This window comes from Hipposideros armiger, unplaced genomic scaffold, assembly GCF_001890085.2.
Source record: "Hipposideros armiger isolate ML-2016 unplaced genomic scaffold, ASM189008v1 scaffold_503, whole genome shotgun sequence".
Classification (NCBI taxonomy): Eukaryota; Metazoa; Chordata; class Mammalia; order Chiroptera; family Hipposideridae; genus Hipposideros; species Hipposideros armiger.
This window is the reverse complement of record NW_017731853.1, coordinates 1,210,335-1,234,635: the sequence shown is the minus strand read 5'-3', so window position 1 is coordinate 1,234,635 and position 24,301 is coordinate 1,210,335. Positions and strand designations below refer to the sequence as shown.

The 24,301-nt window shown below is 43.6% G+C and overlaps 1 protein-coding gene across 1 annotated transcript in view; it reads left to right on the top strand.

Moving 5' to 3' along the window:
* Positions 1-2,118: 2,118 nt before the first annotated feature.
* The window catches only part of LOC109396118 (potassium voltage-gated channel subfamily H member 1), a 102,693-nt gene continuing 80,510 nt past the window's right edge, over positions 2,119-24,301 (top strand). Inside the window, exons 1-3 of the mRNA XM_019667712.1 lie at positions 2,119-2,155; positions 6,850-7,091; positions 11,682-11,934. Coding sequence (XP_019523257.1) covers positions 2,119-2,155; positions 6,850-7,091; positions 11,682-11,934 — 532 coding nt within the window. The remainder of the gene's footprint in view (positions 2,156-6,849; positions 7,092-11,681; positions 11,935-24,301) is intronic.

The window sequence follows — 24,301 nt, the reverse complement described above, 5'->3', positions numbered from 1 at the left end:
TGATATGACTTTGAAAGTCTCCATTTTTAAGAATTCTTTTTTTCAATTATTAATGATTTCCCCTGATTTGTCTCTTTCCTCAATAGTTACTACCTCTATGTATTCATTCATCCCATGCTTTTTTAGCCTTTTCTTTGTCTGTATTTGGCACTAAATGGGGAGAAAAAGATGTCAGAGAGTCAATGTGGCTATATCTGTATCAACCCATCTTCTATGTCCCATCTTTGCTGGGTGGAGTTTCTACATAAGAAGAAGGGCTAACAAAGGCCTAATGACCTTTTGCTAGGAATTAGGAGTACAAAAACACAGGTTTGAGGGTAGGGTCTTTTTTAAATTCAATTTTAATACATCATCTGGAATTCTGCATAGAACAAAGTGAGTTTGGATAGACCCATAAACTACCAACAGAGGGAAATGATTTTTTTTTCATTGTTATAAAAAGGAAAAAGACTCATTTGAGTCTTTTCTTTACCTCTAGGCTTTGATACACTTGCAAACTGACCATTTATTTTTTCTTTTAAACTTTTCAGCCTTCCCAATTTAGGAGTAAACCGTGTTCTACAAGGCTATCAGAACTTGGGGTTCATTTTCCGACAGAAATAATTTTATGAATAATGACCAGCTTCCTAGAGGAGCCACAAGTCTGTTTAACCCACTGGATATTAAAAGTATGCTGGTGAGGTTCTAACAGCTCTGCTGAAGCTGGTATCCTAGAATGACAGAAATACCTTGCTGACATGGGGATGGGTTTTTCTCTATATCACTTCCCTTTGGTAGGAGGCATATTAGGTGCCCCTCAAGCTTCTGGAATCTGGAATAGATGCCCCAAAGGGACAGAGATAAGAGAGGGGAAAGGAGTGTGGCAGATGGCTCTAGAGTCCAGGGAGCTAAGGAGAATGGGGAACTAGAGAGCTAGTTAAGGCTAAGCAGACAAGCCCAGTGGCTTAGGACCTGTGACCTGTTAAACACGCTTATTTCCAAACCCATTCATTGAGTGTCTCTTTTCTGTCCCACCAAAGATCCTAGGTAGGGGTGGGGCCACCTACTTCCTTTTCCATCGCCCTTAATTCGTTGCTTCTGACTCAAGTTTTCCTCCATCCTGGGTTCATAGAATAGAACAAGTTTCTCAATTTCCCCTTTCCCTTGCCTTTTGAGAAAGTGTGAAGAATTTTATTCCAAGTGATAAAAGAGAGCTGACTAGAAATAAAGTGTTCTTATTATGTTTATCTTTCCCTCACCCCACTTTGATCTGCCAGAGAGAGAGAGAGAGAGAGAGAGAGAGAGAGAGAGAGAGAGAGAATTTCTTTGAGATGAAGGACATAAATTTCTAGATTGAAAGGATTTATTGAAACCTAGCACAATGGATAGAAACTCAACCACAGCAAAAGGTACATTATTATGAAGTTTTAGAATATTGTGGAAAAGAGTTTCTAGAGGAAAAAAAAACAGGTTCATTTTGAAGGATGAAAGATCTGAATGCTTTTGACTTCTCAACAGCAAAAGAAGACAATGGAGAAATGCTTCTAAAATTCTGAGAGAAATGATTTCTAATCTAGAATTTTGCACCCAGCCAAGCTATTAATTGAGTAGAAGAGTAAATGTTAGGTCTCAAAAATTTCTTCCCATATATCCTTTCTCAGAAGGCTATTAAAAACTGTCTCCTACCAACAAAAGGAGTCAACCAAGAGGGCAGAAGACATGGGGTTCAGGGATGAATCAGGGATCTGACCCAAATACTAAGTGACATGACTTCCCAGGAATGCCAGGACAGAGACTTCCATGTATGTGTAGCTGGCAATGGAACAGCTTGGAGCCCTTCAGGAGAGATTTTTTATTTATTTATAGAAATGCAATTGATAGACTAACTAGTATTTTTCATATTTTAAAAAGAGACATTTACCTGTGGGAGAGTTTGGAGTCAAATTAGTGATAAGTAAACTAAGCCAATGAAAAGATGAAGACCATTAATAGCTACAAGGGAGACACTACAGAAAAGGAGAAGCAGCCATAATACAGGGCACGGCTTAGCTGTGATGGTTTTCATTTAATAGTAATACTACAAACACAGATAGTTATCCAACCAAAATGACAATATAACTCTATTGGGAGGATGGGGCAATGGGAAAAAGTGTGGGATGTGAGTGTGAGATCGGAGGTGAGGAGGGGAAAAGAGCTGAATCCTCAGCGGTCAATGGACACTGCCTAAAACTGAAATATCAGAATACACGGTGATTTGAGCATGACATTCAATAATGGAGATCAATAGTAAAACAGTCAGCTAATACAATGGAAAGTGAGTGCTTCTGCAGAACAGGAAATTGGCTGCAAAGAAAAAGGACCTGGGGAGTTAAGATTTTTAGAAATGTCTTGGCCATTTAACTGTTTACACTAGGTGCATGTATAACATATATGAAAATAAACACTAAATTTACAAAAGAGAGTCAAAAACTTTTGCCATCCTACCCTCCACCCCATTTCCATACAGCAATTTCTAGCTAACAGCCAGAGAATACCATCTTATTGTTCTTTAGGTGAGACCCAGAACTCTGGCTATGATACAATATTAACTCTAAACCACTCACATAAAGAAGGAACTCTCTTCTCTAAAACAGCATTTTGCCTTGGGGTTGGGAGAAGTCTCCTTACTTCTTTCCCAAAATGGAAGGACCCAAGTCATCCATAGTCACCCTGGCACACTTAGAGTCAGCCAGGGCATCCTCTGCACTGTGAGTTGTAGTCATGACAGTGACTTTCCTACAATCTCCCTCCCTTCCATCCCACATCACACTCAAATATCTATTATTAGCTGACTTATATGTCTTCTCTCCCAGTTGGGTTGTGAGTATTTAAGGGCATCATGCTTTATATACAAGATATCAATAAGTAAAAGGTATCCATGAAAAACATATAACCCCGCTTCATATGAAATTAAGGAAGGAGCATTGGGAGCAGAATTATGCATTTTTAATAATATTAAAAATTCATAACAGTAATAATAATAGAATGAGGCCCTCCTGAGTACCTTTAACCTTCCGGAATGCCTCAGAACTAGGCTGGGCTGGGAGCAGCCCTGGGCCATAAATGACAGATGTGGCATCACTGCCTTAACTGTGACCAGCACACCAGTGTCTCAGACCTGCATGTGGCTCTCAGATCATTGACAAGAGAGCTGTTCTTACTGCATTGATTTGGTGTAACTATTTTTTTATGCTCAAGATTAAATGAACTCTCTGGCCACCATCCTGAGAAAAACACCTCTATGCTTCACATGTGACCTCTGGTTCATTGTGGATCAGAAAACAGAGCTGATACAGGACTACCATACAGTCCTGCTTAGGGGCAGACTCACTGGGAACAAGGCAGCCACCCAGGCCCCAGGAGGATGGGGCTGAGAACGCTTGGTGACATTCCAGGGATGGAGGAGGTAGGAGCTTCGCCCATGTTGTATATGAGGTGATTTATGAGCTTAGAAGAGCTGGTGTCTGCATTATGCAGGCTTTGACTACTTCCGCTTTTCATCTGCCTCCTTTTGCTCAGTTGACACCACACCCTGGTACCTTTCTAGAGCTGGTGGCACTTTCTGATCCTCATTTACAATTCTCTTTCCAGTGATTCATGTCCTGTTTTCCAGGTAGCCATGTCCAGCACTGCTGGGCAAACTAAACTGAAGATTTCCTTCCCTTACATCTAGATCCATGTCTTTACTTCTCATTTTTTCCCTCCCTTCATCTGTCAGCTAAGACTGAGCAAAATTATTTGAAAGAAGTGATGTGGTATAGCCACACAATGGGATAATATTCACCAATAAAAAGAAAAGAACAATTTATATATGCAATAACATACAAGGATCTCAAGGATATTTTGCTAAGTGGAAAAAGCCAGTCTCAAAAGACCACATACTGTCTCATTCTATTTATATGACATCCTTGAAATGAGAAGAGATTAGTGGCTATGGGAGTGGCATGAATATAATGGGATAGCAAAGGGGGATCTCTGTGGTGTTTGGACAGTTCTGTATTTTGAATGTGGTATTGGTTACGTGAATCTACACATGGGATAAAATGGCCCAGAGTTAAACACATGCTTTATATCAATGTAAATCTCCTGGTTTGGATAGTGAGCCCTTGCTACGTAAGGTGTAGCCAATGAGCAACGGGATGAGGCATTTACAGAATCTCTCTGTACTATCTTTAATGCTTTCTGTGAATTTATAACTATTTTAACAAATTTTTTTTCTTAAAAAATTTTCAACTACAGTTAACATACAGTATTAGTTTCAAGTATACAACATAATGATTCAATGATTTTTTTTTCTTAAAAAGAGGGATGAGCTATTGATAGTACAACAACATGGATGAATTTCAAAGTAATTATGCTGAATAAAAGAAACTAGCCAAAAAGAGTACAAAAGAAAAATATAGATATATTGACTACCTCAAAATTAAAAACTTTTATGCTGCACACGATACTATCAGAAAAGTGAAAAAACAACTCAATAATATGAAGAAGTATTTGCAAATCATACATGTATAAAGGATTTGTATCCATAATATATAAAGAATGTTTATAACTCAATAATAAAAACAAATGACCCAACAGAAAAATGGGCAAGAGATTTGAGTGAACATTTCCCCGAAAGAAGACATATAAATGGCAAACAAGCACTTGAAAAGATGCTTAATTAACATCATTAGCCATCAGGGAAATGCAAATCAAAACTATAGTGAGATAGCAGTTCACATCCACTAACATAGCAATAATAATAATTTTAAAAATGATAGTAACAAGTGTTGATAGCATGTTGGAGACATTTGGAATCCTTAGGCACCTCTGGGGAGAATGTAAAAATGGTCCAGCTACTGTGGAGTATACTTTGGCAGTTCCTCAAATTGTTAAACATAGAGTTACCATATGACCCAGCAATTCCAATCCCAGGCATATACACAAGAGAATTGAAAACATTCACACCAAAACTTGTACATGAGTGTTTATAACAGCATTATTCATAATAGCCAAAAAGTGCCAACGACGCAAATGACCATGAACTAATGAATGGATAAATGAAATGTGGCATATCCACACACTAGAATATATTCAACAATAAAAAGGAGTGAAGTATTGGTACATACTATAGCATGGATAAACCCTGAAAACATTGTGTTAAATGAAAGAAGCTAGCCACAAAAGACCACATATTGTATGATTAAATTTATGTGAAATGTCCGCAATAGACAAATAGAGACAGAAAGTAGATTAGTGGTTGCCTAGGACTAGGGGGTTGGGGTGGGGTAGGGAATGACTGATAATGGGCACAGGATTTGTTATTGGTGGGATTGAAGTATTCTAAACTTAGATGCAGTGATGATTGGACAACTCTGTAAATATACTAAAAGCCATTCAAATGTATACTTTAATGGGTGTATTTATGGTATATGAATTATATCTTAATAAAGATGTTTTTAAAAAGCACATACTCTATGATGCTATTACATACAATTATTGAAAGTGCAAGCTAACTGTGGTGACAGAAAACAACAGTGGTGGCTTGGGAATGAGAGGGTAGAGAGCGGGGAGAGGCAGGTGGGAGGAGGGATTGATTATAATGGGACATGACCAAATTTGGGGGGATGATGGAGACGTTCACTGTCTTGATTGTGGTGATGGTTTTATGGATACATATGATAAGCTTTGAGATATATATCTAAAACATAGATATATGTCTAAAATATATCTAAAATATAGATATGTTTATATTTGGTATCCTTTAAATATATACAGTTTATTGTATATCAGTAACTCCTTTTTTTTAAAGCCAGAGCAAAAACGTATGTGGAACTCACTAATTTGACAAATGTTTATCGGGTGCTGGTACAGTGTTAGTGCCCGGGGATACAGTGGCAAGGAAAAGATAGGTCCCGCCTTTAAGCAACTCATCCTTTGTCAGGGCATAGGCAAAGAAAGCAGCATATGGTTATAAAATGGGCTATATAATGTGAGCTCTGTGGACATGCCTGGGGAGTGATGGTCACCCTCATGGGGCGGTTTCCTGGAAGCATTGGCAGTTGAGCTTAGCATTCAAGGACAAATGGAAGTTAGAGGTAAAGGTGGGGTTTTATGATGACCTGATGGTCCTCCTTCCTGACACTAATGTAGGGAGAGCAGAAGGAGCACAGACTATGTACTTATTACCTCCCAGAGGGAATCTGGTTTTATTCTTAGCATGTCAAAGCCACACTGTTTCCCCAGGAGCCGCGTGACAGTGGATTGTTGCATTAACATGCACCTGAACACTAAGTGCAAAGCCAAGATAGAACACCCGTCATCGCTCTCGGCAGACTTGTTCCTATTTATTTATTTGTGATTACATATTCCGGGTCTGTCCTTCTGCGACATCGTTTGCTGTTTAAGGGCCAGGAATGAGTGTCCCATTCACCCTAGTGGCCCCAGCAGGCAGTGTTTGATAAAGGTTATCAAACCTTTATGACAGGATTTGATAAAGGTTGCTTGCTGATAGATTTGGATTTGGGCTGTCACGGAGCACGTAGGAATACGTTTGCATGGTGGCCTCAGGCATGGCTCAAACTTTATGTGGCTTTATAAGTGAAACAGTCCAACTGCCCCCATTCTCCCCATTGCTCTCTGTACCCTAGCTCTGGCCCAGGTCATGTCAGCTCCCGTCCACTTTAGCCCTATCCTAGTGGCCTGGTGTTAGGAGACTCTTTGGGTTCACTCCCAGAGGCTCCTGGGGTGAGGTTCTCCTGAGAAAGTCAGGACAGTCTATCCTGGGGAGGGTAGCTTTGGCCATTGGCTTGCTTTAGGCAAAGTGAGCATTCTTGGGCCCTGGTTCAGGGACCACTCATGTTTTGTTTCTTCTCCTCCTCCTGTCTCCAGCACTTCTCTATGCCACCATCTTCGGGAATGTGACGACCATTTTCCAACAGATGTACGCCAATACCAACAGGTACCATGAGATGCTCAATAGCGTGCGGGACTTCCTGAAACTCTACCAGGTGCCGAAGGGATTGAGTGAGCGAGTCATGGATTATATCGTGTCCACCTGGTCCATGTCCAGAGGGATTGACACAGAGAAGGTAAGGAGAGCGACGAACTCAGGGAAACCACTTGTCTGCTGCCTTTCCCAGGGAGATCTGAGGCTCTCCTAAGGCAGTGCTTCTCAAACCTGGCTGTGCCTCAGAATTCACCTGGGTAGTTTTGGGTTCCCAGGACCTACCTCCAGAGGATTTGATTGCTTCCAGATTAGCCTTGCTCAAAGACTAGCAATTAAGAGCTATGATTTAAGAAATTGGAAAGGCCGAGTGTGTCTCCTAGAGAGGAGAGGAACTGGAAGTCTAACTGTCCAGAGCAGAATTTCCCAAACTTGTGTGATGATAAGAATCAGGGCCACCCAGGGTGAGGTGATCAGTATAACTTGATTTTCCTTTCGCCTCAGGCTAAGATGGCACAAGATGCCACAGCACTGCTACTGATGCTGTCTGTCTTTCAGCGTTTTGATATTTTGTTCATCCTGGAATTTTTGCATGAGAGTCGACAGTTTGAAAGGAAAAACTGAACTAAATTTAAGTGATCCCATCTTACAAGGAACAGTATTTTGGTTTGGTAGAAACCTTGCTGTTTGCCACAAGAACAGTAACATAGTCACACCACCACTGCAGCACCAGCTACCACGTCTTGAACGTGCATCAAGCACAGATATTTACTGCACTTCTGCAGGCACCTGGCCCTGCATTCATGCAGCACTTAGGTTCCAGAACAACCCTGAGAAGGAGGGAGCCACCGTTATTTCTATTGAAGGCATGAGGACACAAAGGCCCAATTAATTTTATTAACTGCCCCTGGTTACAGAATTAAGAATGGCAAAGCCAGGATTTGAACCCAATTTGTCTGACTTCAAACCTTGTCTTTTTCCTACTTGTCCTTTTTTTTTTTTTTTCTTAAATGTAAAACATAGAGAAGGACAAGTCCAGACAGAGTTGCCCTCATTTCTCAGGCAGGTCGGGCATCGGTTGAGCAGGACTTAGTCCCCGGCGTTGCCCGTCACCTGCCCCGGCTGTGACTGTTCTTTCTGTCCTGCTCTCCCAACAAGGACGTAGGTTCTGTGGGTGCCTGGCAGCTGATGGAGCAGAAAGGAACTTTGATCTCTCAGCCCTGGGGCTCCCTTTCCCAGGGGCCAGGATGCCTTCGAAAAGCCCGTTGTGGGAAAGAAACTTTGCCTGCTCGCTGCAGGGCTGAGCAGGGTGGCTGCCCACGGAAGATAGCACGGTCAGCATGTGCCCTCTTCCCCGCTCCCTGCTGTCTCTCAGCCCCTGGAGGGCTTTGGGATTTGCCCCAGGTCCTGATCTGGATGGAAGAGGGGAGACTGTGGCAACTCACTGTGGAGCCCAGTGGGCCTGGGGTGCCGCTCTTCCTGGCAGGGGCTTGAGGCAGGCAGCTGCTGGGGAGAGAGCGAGTCCCATGGTCCCATGCCTCTTCCTAGTCCCCTCCCCTCCATTCTGGATCAGAATGGTCAGTGATGACCCGGGGAGCCGAGGGGTGTTTTTGTGTGAGTGAGGTGGGAGGGTGTGGTGCTGGCCTCCTCTGGTTTTGCCATTCAGTAATTGGCTGGTGACCTTGAGCATGTCACCTGTCCTTTTGAGGCGACACATGGAAACTAGATGACTTTTAATACTAAGGCCGACCTCTAAGGCCCTTTGGGCTATGACCTTCTGGACTTTGAAGCCTCCCTCAGGCTGACCCGCTGCTCTGCTGCTGTAACAACATCAGAAATGAGCATGCACGTGCGCTGAGCACTGCGTGTGCCAGGCATTGTACCAGGACGCTCCACAGGCCAGTGCATGGAATCCTCAGAAGTCTACGCTCAAGTTCGAAAATGAACACTTGGGGAAAGAAGCTAAGGCCTGCATTGCTTCAAGTTCACGGGATGAGGAAGTGTTGAGGCCGGGAATTGAATCCAGATGTGTCTGACCCTAAAGCCTGTTCTCTCAGCCACGTGGCAATCCTGGCCAGCCTGGGGAGGTACCTTCTGTGGTGACGTCTCCCTGTGGCCTTCCAGGCCTCAAGGATCAGAAGGGATGGTCTCCCCTCAGAATCAAGCAGAAGGGAAGGTGGCCCCGGACAAGGCCTTGAGCTGACACCCTCCCTCAGAGAGAGGAATTCAGGACCCCAACCCCGGCCAGTGCGGAGCCAACAGAAGAGCGATGGAGATGCCTGACGGCTGCGACAGCCCGTCATTTCTCCAGTCCAGGTTCCCGGTCCTCGCACGTGTTTTCTCATCGCTCCGGGAACAGTGTCCATGAATAAAACATTGTCTCCATGCCAAGGCCTCATTCACTAGCAGCCTCTGCCAGCAAAGCCCAGCCCAGGAGAAGCCAAATATTTAGAGGTGAACTTACCTGGGGAATAAATCGTGGTGTGGAAGCTCTGGGCCAGTGTTGACCTGACATGTGAGAGCGTTCCCCATGCCCTGCTGTTCTGCTTGGAGAGAAGAGGGTCCAAAGGAAATCCGCGTTTCTACAGGAGCCTCGTTTTTTTGGTTTGGTTTTTTGTTTGTTTGTTTTTATGAGCTTTAAGAAGAGAGGTACTTAGCAAGCACGCTGCCCAAGCAAGCACTGGCAGTCTGAAGTCTCCTCTGTCTTGGCCAGTCCTCCATCCCCTTTTCCCGGGAACATGGAGAGCATGTACTTAGGTCAGTACTTAGCTGACCTCCTCAGCATCCTGCAACCTCAGAGCAACAATGCAGAGGCACACAGAGGGAGGGGCAGGCGATGGCTGAGTCCCTTACTGCGGCCAGGCACTGCGCTGGGAAAGCGTACTGGTAGATGTAATCTCATTGAGTCACTTGGAGGGGAAGGAACTGGGATTTCAACTGCCTGCCCTCCCCTTTCCACCGTCACAGCCACATCTCCATGCAGAGCACAAGGGGCACCCCAGCGGGTGGGATAGGAGCCATGTTCTCAAGGGCAAGGGGAGGCTCCGGCTGGGTTTTGAAGAGGCTGAGGGACGTCCAGAAAATGAGGGGAACTGCAGACGCAGAGGCAAACGACCTGCGCTAAGGCAGAGAAGCTGGGGTGGGGAAGAAACCGGCAACCCCAAAAGTCTTCACTGAACACATTTGATTTTGCACCCCAGCGTTGTTCACAGGCTAGGATGGGAGAAAGAGTTATTTTAAGAACACTCTTAACTTCTCTGGAAAAGTCCACTTGCTATGTGAGGGTTTCTTACAAAAATTCAGTCCAGGGAAGTATTTCTCCGTCTAGAAGAGGCTGAGAAGTTTTCCTTCCTTTGAATGTTGACACCCACATGGCCTCTTACAGTTCCCACCTTGTCTTGAGTTCCTGGATGCTGATTATATGTCAAATTACAAGCCCATTTGTTTTGGGGGCAGCCACATAATATGGCAAGTGGCTAGTGTGTAAACTGGGCTCTGGAGTCCAACGCCCCAGTTTGAGATCCCAGTTCTGCCATTTCCTGGCTGTGCTACGTTGGGCAAATTATTCATTTTCCCTGTGCCTCACTTTCCTCATCTGTAAAATGGTACAATAATAGCACTTACATCCTATGGTTTGTGTGAGAATTAAATTAACTAATGCTCGAAACAGTTAAAAATGTGAAACCACAACCGTCCCTGGTTTTCCTTCTCCTTTCCTTCTTTATTGTTCCCTTTAGCACTTACCACTAAATTTTACTATTTTTCTCATTATTTGTCTACTCCCACTAGATGGTAAGTTACACAAGGGCAGGGGTTTTTGTCTATTTTGTTCACCACTACATCCTTGGAGCCTAGAATGATAATCTGGCATACAATAAGGAGCTCGATAAATAAGCATGAAATGAATGAATGCCTAAAGTGCTCAGCAATGCTGGGCACATAGCAAGTGCTCAGTAAATATTACCTTATCCCTCTCTCTTTAAATCACACCCATATTCAGTTCATCCGCGGATCATGTCCGCTTTATCTTGAAAATATATTCTGAATTGGATCACTTTTCACCCCACTGCCAGCATCCCTGCCCAAGTCCCCTCACCCCTCTCCTGGTCCCGCAGAAATGTCCTAACTCAATTCGTTGGCTCCATTCTTGCTATAGTCAGGGTCCTCTAACTCGCCTCGGTAGCTGCAATGATCCTCTTAAAATAAGTCAGGTCCTATCATCCTCCTGCTCAAAATCTCTAATGTGTCCCCATCACACTCAGAATAAATCAAAGGCTTTTCATAACCTAAAAGTCTCTAGATGCAACCCTGCTTGGCGTTCTCCCGAAACCTCATTCTCTACCCCTTCCCTCTCATTCACATTGGCCACGGCTCAGGTCCCCTCACAGGCTTTGTTATTCTCCTAGAAGGCTCTTCTTTCACGTGGCTCCTTCTGACACACTATGCAGGTGTCAGCTTAAATGTCAGCTCCTCAGAGAGGACTTCTCCAGCCACCTAGGGGGTTCCACATTCTCCCAGCCCCCAAACTCTTGGGCCCCTCTTCTCTTTTGTGGTCACTGGCTCCCAAAGAAAGTAAGCTCTGTGAGGACAGGGACTGTGGCTATCTTGTCCCCCAGAGCCTCGAGTGCAGTCTAGCCTGGCAGGGGTTGCTTCTGCCCCCAGGTGTTGGGGGGGCAGTGGGCTGGAGGCCACAGCGAGGAGGACTCTCACACTGTTTCTTCCCATGCCTGGCCAGGTCCTGCAAATCTGCCCCAAGGACATGAGAGCTGATATCTGCGTGCACCTGAACCGTAAGGTGTTCAAGGAACACCCAGCATTCCGGCTGGCCAGTGACGGCTGCCTGCGGGCACTGGCCATGGAGTTCCAGACGGTGCACTGCGCCCCAGGAGACCTCATCTACCATGCAGGAGAGAGTGTCGACAGCCTCTGCTTTGTGGTCTCCGGCTCCCTAGAGGTGATCCAGGACGACGAGGTGGTGGCCATCCTAGGTAGGTGTTGCCTTTGCTGGATGGAAACCTTCCAGTGCCTGAGGTTGGCTTAGCTACTGGGCAGCTCAACACTGCTGCTGCCTTCAACCAGAGATGGCTACACAGGGCAAGACTGATTGTCAGCATCTATCCGTCCATCCAACAGACAAATATTTGAGTGCCCGTTTTGTGCCAGTTGCTGTTTGAGGCACTTGGGGTGTTCCAGTGACAAAAAATGGGTTTTGTCTTCAAGAGGCTTCCAGTCTATTGGGGGAGATGAGCAAATAAGCAGAAATGTGCATACAGTGGAAGGGGCATCTAACCTAGTATTCAAATGTCAGGAAGGCTTGCCGGAAGAAATGACACCTAAACTGAAACCTACAGAATGAGAATGAGTTAGCGTGGAGAAGAGACGGGTCAAAGGCGTATGCTAAGCAGAGGGGAAGGCATGTGTGACATCCCTCAGAGAGACAGAGAGAGCATGATTCATTTGTAGAACTACAAGGGCTTCGGCGTGGCTGGGGCATGCAGAATGAGAAGGGAGATGGGAAGAGGTGAGGCTGGGAGGGTGCCAAGCACTAGGCAGCTCATGGCAGGCCCCGGGAGCCATGTTCAGGGACTTGGATTGTGTTTTGGGGAGCCGGCGAAGTGTTTAAAGCAGGGAGAGGCATGATCAGATTTGTACCTTAGAAAGATGACTGTAGGTGCAGCTTAAAGTCTAATGGGTTGAAGGGGGAAGGCTGGGGCAGGCAGATGAAGCTGGGGGCGTGTTATCTAGGGGCGAGTTACACTGATATTGTGATGAGCAGATGGAGAGAAGCAAATGGCGCTGACGTATTTAAAAAGGAGAATCCACAGAACTCGATGAAGGATTTTACTGTTGGGGGAGAGGGAAGAGTGAATGACTGCTGGATTTCTCACTTGGATAACAGGAAGCTGGTCCGCCGTGCTGTAAGCGGGAACGTGGAAGGAAGACCAAGGACACTGGGGGACGTGTTGGTATTTTACATGTTGAGCATCAGTGGCCTTTGAGAGATTCATCTGATTACCTGAGGTAGTAGCTACAGCCCAGCTCGTTGTGGGGACAGGTCTACCTCTTTGAGAGGGCACGCCGTCATAATAACTGCCATCATGTATGGTCCTCTATTCTGCATGAGGCATTTCACATACAGATTCTCAAAGAGTCCTTACAGTCGCCCTGTGAAGTGAATGTGTTATCCGTATTTTTCAGATGAGACAATGACAGCTCAGACACGTTAGGGAACTTTCCCAAGATATCGCAGCTGACGAAGTCCATGGAGCTAGCATCCTGGAGTCCCTCAGACTCCAAAGCTTCTACTTCAATCCATTTGGCAATACAGCAATCCTAATAGGAATTTATGTAGTTTTGTGGCCCCTTAAGTTGCCAGGTACTGCTAGACATTGTAGACATATATTTTTATCTTTTACATATGATTTCTTAGGAAACTGAGGCAAAGAGAAATTAAGTTACACTGGAGTTCGAATTGAGATTCAAACTAAGTATCCAGACATAGAAAGCATTAAAAAAAAAAAAAAAAGCTAAACTTTGTTCCTGTGTGACTCTGGCGTGCATATGTAGACCTTCTCTTGTTCCCCTGGCCCCAAACCAGCTTGCCCTCTTGATGACATTCTGCTCAGGTTAACCCAAGGATGATTTAAATTCCTTCAGTACGTGCGGGCAGATGGCCAGAGGGTGTCTGGCTGGGGGGATGGAGACCAAAACTGCTGAAACACGTGTTCCAGATTCCTGGTATGCACTGAACTCTGCACACAGGGTTTTCTGCTCCTCGCCTCCATCAGCCACAGAGATGTGAGATTTGACTGTGTATAAGGAACAGAACACATGGAGGGGACAGCCACTGCTTTAATATAGCTGTGGGCAATGATTTTCATCCCTGCCTTTGATCAGTGCCCTTGATAAAGAGGACTTTCCATTGTTGATAGCAATTGGGGTGTTTGCCTGGCTGAGAAGAGGAGTAACATTTGAGTTTGATTTGATGCTTTGATGTGGGACATCTTTCACTCATCCCCCCGCTGATAACTCACCATATGCCTTTCCAAGGAATCTAGCCTGGCGACCGGCACTGTCCCGCTTACATACTCATGCTCAGGCCATCCTTATCAACCCACCCTAACAGCTGCACTATTAGGTTTGGTTTGGTCATCTAGGCATGGAGTTTGGACGGAGGGGTGAGGAAGGCAAATGACTATGTCCCAGCCCTGTCCCATTTCCCCTCAGCCTGGGCTTCTTGTGGGAAAGCACCGGGGCTCGATTCATTGTTGATTTACTTAGTCAATTGACTGCTTCTCCAAATCCATTCCTCTGCCTCGGGCCCTCTTGAGTATCCTGCCTGTTCTAGTTAGCAATGTGGAAGGGACCTCTGAAAGAGCTCATCAGCCAGGGATTCAAAGTGATTGTTGCCCTCAAGCTGTCCAGACTAGAAAAGGCCTCTGCTATGTGTCCCGAGGATCCTGGACATTTCAAGAGGTTCTTGTTCAATAAAAGGGCGATGCAAGTTCTTGGCATCAATCTGACCTTTAGGCCAAGACGCATAAGAGATTCCAAGCTTTCTGCTCTCTGGAAACTTAAGTTCAGAGCTGTTTTTCTCTAATTAGAAGATTCTTTGCTCAATGAACTGAAATCAGTTTGTTCTTGCAAAGGGGGCTCAAACATCAAATGGATACGAGAACCAGATCTTTATTGCCCTTTGACGCACTTTGGTTCAATTCAGCCAAAATTCATTGAATGCTTTCCAGGCACTGTCACAGAGGTGAGGCTGCAGCTGTGGACCAAACATTAGCCCAGCCTTCAAGAAGCTTCTACGAATGCAGGCGACCGACATTATTAAAAAGGCAACACTCACACTGCTTGATAAGTGCTAGCATAGAAAGAATACAGGGGCTTCCGGAGGGTCATTGGACAAATGATTATTGGGCAGCTACTCTGTCCAGTGCTCCAATGAGGAAGGAGAACGGCCGGGCCATCTTTAGTTATCAGAAAGCAGGAAGCTTTAGAAAAAAGCCCAGAGCTAATTTATCTCATCCGTTTTGTCTCCAGTCTCTTATCAGTCCGCTCATTTACATTCCTCTAATTTGTTTCCTCCTTCCAGTTTTAATATTCCACCCCCATTCTTTGTTTAATTTTAGCACAGACTCCAAGAATGAGGGAAAGTGTCAGTATTCATTACTGAGTGTGTTTAGTATCTGTTAAAAAAAGAACCCTTTCTAATAAAGAGTGTTTTTCAAACTTCCTTCACTGTAACTCACTGGATGAAATGTTTATTATATTGCGAACTAATAGACACATGTGCACACACAGTTATACATAAAACTCAGTACTTACTCTTGCTATAGGGAATGAAACTCAACTGATGTTTAGATTCTACTCTTTCGTTTAAAAAGAAATTGACTGTCATGGCTCTCTAAATTGTTTTCTTGGCCTGATCGCAGCCCACAGTTTAAAAATATGGTCCCACAGATTGCAAATTGATGCAGCCACTATAGAAAACAGTATGGAGGTTCCTAAAAAAAAAAAAAAGTAGAACTGCCTTATGACCCAGCAACTCCACTTCTGGGTATTTATCCGAAGAAATCCAAAACACTAACCTGTATGTTCATTGCAGCACTATTAACAATAGCCAAGATATGGAAGCAACCCAAGTGCCCATCCATAAATAATTAGATAAAGAAGATGTGGTACATATATACAATGGAATATTACTTGGCCATAAAAAATAATGAAATCTTAACATTTGCAACAACATGGCTGGACCTGGAAGGTATTATGCTAAGTGAAATAAGTCAGACAGAGAAAGACAAATACCACATGATCTCACTTATATGTGGAATCTAAAGAACAAAATAAACAAACAAACAAAACAGAAACAGACTCGTAGATCTAATCTAATGGTTGCCAGATAGGAGGGATTTTGGGGTAGGAGGAGTAAAAAAGGTGAAGGGATTAAGAAGTACAAATTGGTAGTTAGAAAATAGTCATGGGGATGTAAAGTAAAGCGCAGGGAATATAGTCAATAATACAGTAATAACTATGTATAGTGCCAGGTGGGTACTTGACTAGTCATGGGAATTACTTCGTAAATTATATAAATGTCTAACCACTATGCTGTACACCTGAAATTAATATAAAATAATATTGAATGTCACCTGCAATTGAAAAATAAAAAAGTGGGGGAAAAAGGTATAGGGGAATAAGAGGTCCAAATTTCCAGGTATGAAACAATAAGTCACGGGCATGTAATGTACAGCATAGGGAACATAGTGAATAATATTGTGATAGCGTGGTACAGCGTCAGATGGCTGCCAGACTTATAGTGATCACTTCTTCAGGTATGTCAATGCTGAATAACTATGGTGTACACCGGAAACTAATATAATATTGTATGTTAGCTATATTTGAATAAAAATCTTTTAAAAAATAAAAACATAGTCCCACAAACATAGACAATATCTCTCTTGGATGGAAGGCCATGCTGTCCCCTGAGAACAGAGTATACTACACAATCTCTAATGATCTCTTTTCCTTCTGATGTTCTTTGCCTTATTTTTGGGATGACACCCTCCCAATCTCCTTCTGGAATTCTCTTAGAAATCACTTAATGTCTTCTCAAATTTAGTGTCTTGGCTGTTGGAAATACATTTAAGCCTTTAGTGTGTGTGCTTTTTTATTGTATTTTTAAAAGTAACCTTCTCATTTTTCATAGCTATCAGAATAAAAAGACACAGGTACCCATTTTGCCCCTGCCCAAGTGGTACTATTAGCATCTGCAAGTACGTGGTTCTCTCTCGGTTCTGTGTTACTTGACCAGGTAGATGAGTCATGGACTTTCATCAGGGCTGTGCTTGGGTGTGGTCCATCTCCCTGTGTTTCCATCTTATACCTGTAGTATTTAAATGATCTTATTTCACTGTGATTTAGTGTCTCTGTAGTAACTTTTATGGGTTTTGCATTTTAATACTTAATTTGTATTTTAATATTGGATCATCTTGTGTCTTTTCTTTTTGTTTTGTTTGTTTCACTCTCTTGGGCAGTCTTTTTGGCCAGACCGCATCAAGTAGTGGAAAGAGCCCTGGACCTGGATCTGGAGATTTAACTGTAGCCCTGTTTCTGCACTGACTCCCTGCAGGGGTTACCACTAACTGGCTAAGTCTCCAGGACCTCCTATGGTTCTCCTAAGCCCATAGCACTGCATGTTTACTCCTCTGTCTCTCCTGTGAGCTGACATCCTTTGATTTCATATCCCCAACTTGGCCCAGCATGTGGATGGCACCAGGGGCTGCTTGCTAAATTGAACTGAGTTGAACTGAATTGAAAGGCAGGCAGAGAATGGGCTGTAAAGGACTCTATGGTTCAGAATCAGGGTCTGGAATTTGATCTTGTGGAGATGAAGGGCCCAGAGAGAGTTTTAAGCAAGAGAGTGACATGAAGACCTGGGTTCCACAAATACAGAGGCATGGAGGCTAGCTAGAAGGCTCAGGTGACAAACGATGTGGCCTAAGTAAGGTGGTGGGAAGGAGATGGGGAAGAAGAACCAGACTCCAGAGATGCCAGGGGAGGGAAAACCCCCAGGATGTGGGAGGTGAGGACAGGAAATAGTTTCCGGCAGGGGCTCGATACACAATAGAGCCAGAGGAGGATAAAAGATTATGGGTTTATTCTGTGGAGTTTGCAGAGTCTGTTTAGAACAGATCTAAGCATGACTTCCATGTAAAGGAAACTTTTTGACTTGTGGATGTGCCAGAGCCCGAGGAAGTGGGGCAGCCATGGGAAGACTGAGGGCAGGCCCTGGCTCATCAGGTCACCTTGAGTTAACTTTCTATTTGCAGCCCTGTCACTACTGAACTAGGATTTACATTCTCCTAAATGGACATGTGAAGTTGTAAATACTTGTTCACAAATCATGTCCTTTTCTTTTTTTTTTTTTTAATGAACACCCCATTCTCACAGTTCCTAATTTGGAAGACACTCTCATTTTGCTCAGATGGTTAGTTTCTTTAGGCCTATTGACCTTGGTTGGATATTAATTGAGCATCTATTTGTTTAGCAACCACCACAGCATAACATGGTATTAGCCTCTTTGAGGGGTGGGGGGAGCTAAAGAAAATCCTGTCTTGGATGAATGTCCTATCTCATTTGGGGAGACAAATGCATGACTAGTGAAAATAAGTGACACCGGTACCTCTTTCTATAGACTTCCTGGAATGAACAGGGAAATGATGATGGAGGAGGTAGAAGTTGACTGGGCTTGGAAGGACCAGCAGGAGTGTTTGGTAGGCTGGTTGTTAAAGCAGGAAGAGCAGCATGAGCATCTAGAGTCATCAGAGGTAGGAATGCTTGTTGGCATGTTCAGAGGCCAGTGTGAATGGAGTAGACAGAGACTTCCCATGTGGGCCAATGGTTCTCAACTTCAGTGAGCCGAAGACTCAGCTGGAAAGCTTGTTCACAAGGCAGACTCCCAGGCCCTTCCCTTGTAGATACTGATTCTACAGCTCTAGGATAGAGCCTTGGGATCTGCACTGTTAACAAGCCCTCCCTACCCTCGGATGATTAGGGTGCATGTGGTTAGAGGACTGTTCCTTGAGAAACATTGCTTTAGACAGTCACTAATGATGTTTTTTGTTTCTTTTCTGGAAAAAGCTGAAATGATGACCCTGTGAAAGGTAGTAAGACAGGGTAGTAAGGCAGGGAGCCTTTTATTATATTAGCCTAAACCATGTGAAATTGCCAATTTTCAACAGTTTCTGACTTGTCAAAATGGTAGGATAGACATCTAGTCATCTGTATATAATGATCTATATATGTATATAGCTTAGCCTAGGGTGCTGGCTCTGTGAAGGTAGAGTCAGGATTTGGACATATGAGGTAGGACATTCTAGGTAGAAAGAATGTTGGGAGCTGAGCTGTGGGGAAGGAAAGTGTGGGCCTGTTTTATAACCACAAGAGCAGCACTTGAGCTGGAGCTGATAGCTCTGATGGGCAGCAGTGGGGCATGGGGCTGGAGAGGCAGCTCAGGCTAGTCTGTGGACGTTTCTAAATGTCAACATGAGGAAGTAGGCATGGGCAGCCACCAAAGTTGGTGAGTCAAGTGTGACACCATTAGAGCTGTGATTTGTAAAGATTCATGGATTAGATAGAGACCGGGAGGCCATTAGGTGACTATGGCTTACAGCAGTGATGAGAAGTGTTAGGGTTTGGGCAGTAGAAACTAAAAGAAAAGTAGGGTTGCCAAATAAAATATAGGACATTCAGTTAAATTTGGACTTCATATAAAGAACAAGTAATTTTAGCTTAAATATGTCCAAACATTGAATGTGACATACTTATGCTAAAAAAAAATTATCCACTTATCTGAAGTTCAGATTTAACTGGGTGTCCTGAATGTTTATTTGCTAAACCTGGCAGCCTTGGATGGGAGGGACAGGTAGCTGAGACATTCTGGAAGGAGAGTCTGAAAGGTTGTGAATCATAGACTGTAGGCAGCAGATAAATGGAGGTGAGAGAGGTGATTCTGACATTCAAGCAAGTAGGGAGATGGAGGCATCAGTCACGAAAAGGCCATCAGGAGGAAGAGATGGTGAGAAAGACAGAGGTGGACTTGGCTTTGACTTGTTGCATTTAAAGGCCAGTGGAGTAGCCTGGTGGAGTGTTCAATAACTACTTAGAAAGGTGGGTCTGGAAATGGGAAACAAAGCCAGGGCTTAAGACAGAGATTTAGGATTCAGAGGAAGGAACAGGGGAAAAAATGACACATGCAAAGAGAGCATATGAATGTTTTTCTAAATGATCAAGTATTTCAGAGCATTTTAAAAGAAATGGGAGTGTAGCCATTCAGAATGCACCCAAGGAATTTTAAATGAAATTAGAAACTCTTAATACTAAGTAAAATACAATTTTTTAAATGCAACATGATCTCAGATATTTGGGGAGAAACATTTGTAGACGAAAGCCCACAAACTTCTCCACCAACATGTCACAGTGGATGTCTTTGGTTTATGAAGCTGTAGGAGATTTTTATTTTCAGTTTTTCGTAATTTGTCTGTCTTTCAAGTCGTCTTTTTTTTTCAAGTCTTCTTTAAAAGAGCATATGCTTCTTTCAAAATCAGTAAGTTTAGTTTTTAATTTTAAAGTAGATCTTGAGAAAGCCAGCATCATTCCAAGTTTGACATACCTTTTTACAATAGTTATTGGGATACAATTTGAAAGAATAACATTGAAAACAAACAAACAAACAAAAACCCCTGTCAGCATTTCTTGGTATTTACTGATCCAGTCAGAAAAAAATGACATTTATTTTAGTGGGTACTACCCAAACCTTCCCTCAAGCAATTCTTGAATAAGAGGATGGCTGGACAGTATAGATAGAATGGCTATCTAACAAAGGTTTAAAAAGCAGCAGCAGCTTCATAGAAACGCTCGTTATTTTAGAGGTGGAGAAGTTCTGTCCTTTACAGAAATGATTCCCAAGAGTCTTGTGAGCTGGAGGGGCCCGTCCCCCACGTCCTGCGCTGCCATCTTTTGTGGGGCATGGCTCCACATGCCCGGGGGGGACTAGGTGAAGACCCTGAGTGAACAATACTGCTGTGCGTCATAGCATAAAATTTGAACTGTAAGGTAATTTTGTGCTCAGCACAAGGGAAGGACGCTATGTTTAAGTGTCTCCCTAAATATTCCAACCAAGCATTAATATTCATATAGCTGTTCCATCAACCAAAGCAATTATATTAAATCCACACTCCAAGCGAGGAGATATAGTATGAATAATCTAGAACTTCAGAAATGCAAAATCATTTGTATCAGGTAATGCATATATTACCTGATGGAGAGAGGGTAGGGGTGAGAGCCAGGTTCTTTTTCCTAATTTTGTTTTTGCTTAAGCAATTTTAAAAATTGGTTTGTAGTCCCTGAAGACACTGGTTAGAGTTAATAGATCTTTCTAAAGGAAATTCTCATAACTTTAGTGCCCAGACAGAGAGGATTGGTTAAATAAAAAATTATGGTAAATCAAGATATAAGATGTTCCATTAGCATGCAAAATGTTTCAAATATAATATTAAGTGGGGGGGGGGGAAGCAGAATATATAACTATATATACAGCAACCTCAATTACATAAAAATGCATATATGAGTAGAAGGAAGATGGAAAGTGTGTCATAATGTTAACCAAAGTTTTCTGGATAGTGGCCTTATATTTCAATATATTTCAGTTACTTTCTACAGTGCACATATATTCTTTTATAAACAAGAAGGTAAAAATCAAGTCAATTTTCAATTCTCATCTATAGTGATCTTGGAAAAGTATTACCTACTTTCAGTGGAAGATTTGTGGTCTGTATAACTTAGTGGAGAGATATTCAGCTAACTTAATTTTATCTAATTGCAGTTGTGAAGAACAGAAGAATTGTCATGTTTCCAAAACATTGCTTTAATGTAACCATTTATGGGTGGGCCCCATTGAGATACAGATACCAGCATTGTTTGCTAATGCTCAGTGTAATCTCCGCAAGGAAGGCTGGTGACGCATATTTGGGTGAAATTTTAATTTCTTTAAGGAGGACATTAGTATCGTAGGGTAATTTCTGAAATTCATTATCTTTATTTCTTCTTTTTAAATTTGTCTGTAAACTTTTAGCTTGGCATCAATCAGAATGAATTATGCAGGAGTGTTTCTGAGCAGGCCAGCAAATTCCTTCTTGAGTCAGGCTGACAATGTTGCTACTCAGACTGGGTTCTTACACTCAGACTGGGGACCTATTCTCTCCTTAAAGTCATCCATACTAAGGCATTCTAAGTCTTTCCTATCCTGGACCACCTTACATTGTTCACTCAGACCCATCTTTTCACTGATGTGCTGATTCATTCATGCCATAAGCATACCAGGTGTAGTACTAGGCATTGGAGATACTACAATGAACCAATCAGACACACCTGGCGTAGAGCTAACAGTCTCATCAGGGAGGCAGACAAGTAAATACACAGTTTTATAATACAGTGCCAAGAGTTATAATAGGGTAAGAACAGGGTGCTAGGGGAGCTTATAAAACAGCTGTCTAACCCAGCCCAGCCAGGAGAAATCAAGGAAGGTGTCCTGACACAGGTGGTGTCTGAGCTGAGGCCTGCACGGTGACCTGAATCTCACCAGGTGCCATAGTAGTGGTGGGGGTTGGGACAAGGGATTAAAGAGAGAGTGTTCCAGGCAGAGGGACAGAACCTATAATGCAAAGACTTGAAAGCAGAAGAGGGACCGAATTGCATTTGCATTTAGAAAGATCGTCCAGGCTGCTCCGAAGAGAATAGATGGCAGGCAGGGAGACCAGTGAGGAGAATGCTAAGAAATGAGAGTGACCTGAACCTTTTTAAGGGCAGTGGAAATAGAGGAACGTAGACAGACTCACAGATGTTTGATAGATAAAGTGATCAGAGCTTGATCGTTTGTTGGCGATGGAGACAAGCAAGAAGGAGGAGTCTAGAATAACTTGGACAACTTTCACTGGGATGGGGAACACTGGAGGATGGGTAGGTTTACCTGGGAGGAAGACTGGGTCCATTTTGGATCTGTGGGTTTGAGCTAAGTGAACGTGTCCAGTGGGAGATCCTGGTCTCAGAAGAGAGGACTAGGCTGGAGGTATAAACCTGAGGCTCACTGTGATCTGGGTGGCAACTGAAGCCAGGGGAGAGGCTGGGAAAACCCAAGGAGAGAGGGGAGGGTACGAAGCAACACGGTCTAGATCCAAGCCATGAGGAATACCAGTTTATATGGGCTGTGCATGGGAGCCTGAGATGGATTGCCAGCAGAAGGGGAGAGACCAGGAGAGACGGATATCACAGAAGATAAGGAGAGGGGAGGTGGGCATTCTGAAATGTTACAGAACCACATTTCACTGACTAGAAGATACCCTGGATTGTGAGACATGCTCATGTTTAATGGCCCACTAAGAAACAATGCTGCCAATGAAACTGTGACTTATCATTGATTGTAAGACACAGTCTGATTTCAGAGATAAAAAATGCTGAACAACTTAAGTATATATTAGAATCAAACAGCTAGTATTAAGTTGAAGACTTAAAACTATGTTTTAGATTTACCAGGAAAAGTTATTATTAACTATTGCGAGAGTAGTGTTGGTGAAGTGTGGGAGTCAGAAGTAAGATCAGAGTATGGGCCAGCCAAGTGGTGTGTTGGTTAAGAGTTGGCTTCGGAGCACGAGCTCTGAGCAGCAGGGCCCAGGTTTAGATCCCTATGAGGGCCAGTGACGCTGTGCCCTCTACAGCTAAGATGGTGAACAACAGCTCGACATGGAGCTGGGCTGCTGTGTGTCGCCGGCGTCAGAGTAGGCTGCAGCCCCTGCTGCAGTGGGCTGCCGTAAGCTACCGTATGTGGCTGGCAGCCAGCGTGAGCTGCCAAGAGCCGCTATGAGCGGCCGTCCGGAGGCCGGCGACCAAACTGCCTCAGCCTGGAAGAGCGCACTGATTATAATACCAACATGGGCCAGTGAAGCGATGTCCTCCACAACTAGACTGAAGAACAAAAAGACAGCAACTGGTCTGTTCCCCTTCCCCGATTCCCCAATAAAATCTTTAAAAAAGAAGATCAGAGTAGCTTGAGAAATAAAGAGGTGGGTGTTAGGTTTAGGGGTGCTTAACAAATTGCTTAGATCTTCCCAGAGTTCCACACCAAGAGAGAGACAATAAATAAACTAGGTATAAGGGAAAATATTACCTTTTATTTTTCTGATAAAGCTAATATTGGAGAATGTGTTTTGTATCTGCGTCCAAGCAGGCTTCTCAGTATTGAGCCCCAGAATTAGGCCACCCTGGTGGGGCTGACCAGCACAGGCCTACCCCTGGGAGGCTGGAGGTCTGCCCTATAAATCTCATAGAACACGCTTCTTGCAAGCAGACAGATCCTGAGGAGAGAGCAGGGGCTGGCCTACACACAGCAGGTTCCCCTTCCAAACTCATCAGTCGGATGAGGAGAAGAGAGAGACCAAGAATGTGGTGCCACCGGCGCCGCCTTCCCGGAAGGAAACGTCAGGAACAGGGATAACTCACTCGTTCTCCCCTTAACAATAAGAGTGTAGAGACAGTGTAAATAACACCACTAAGAAATTGAGCCATGAAAGAAAGGAGAACACAGCACCAAGCAGCTATCTTCATTCCCGGCCACTCAGCTCTCAGCTTGTTCTCTCTGCTGTTTGGAAAAATTACCCATCTCTTTCACGTATCTAAATTCTCTTGCTTCACCATAGAAGGCCAGCTCCATTGTCATTTTCTTTTTCTCTTCTTTCTTTCTTTCTTTCTTTCTTTCTTTCTTTCTTTCTTTCTTTCTTTCTTTCTTTCTTTCTTTCTTTC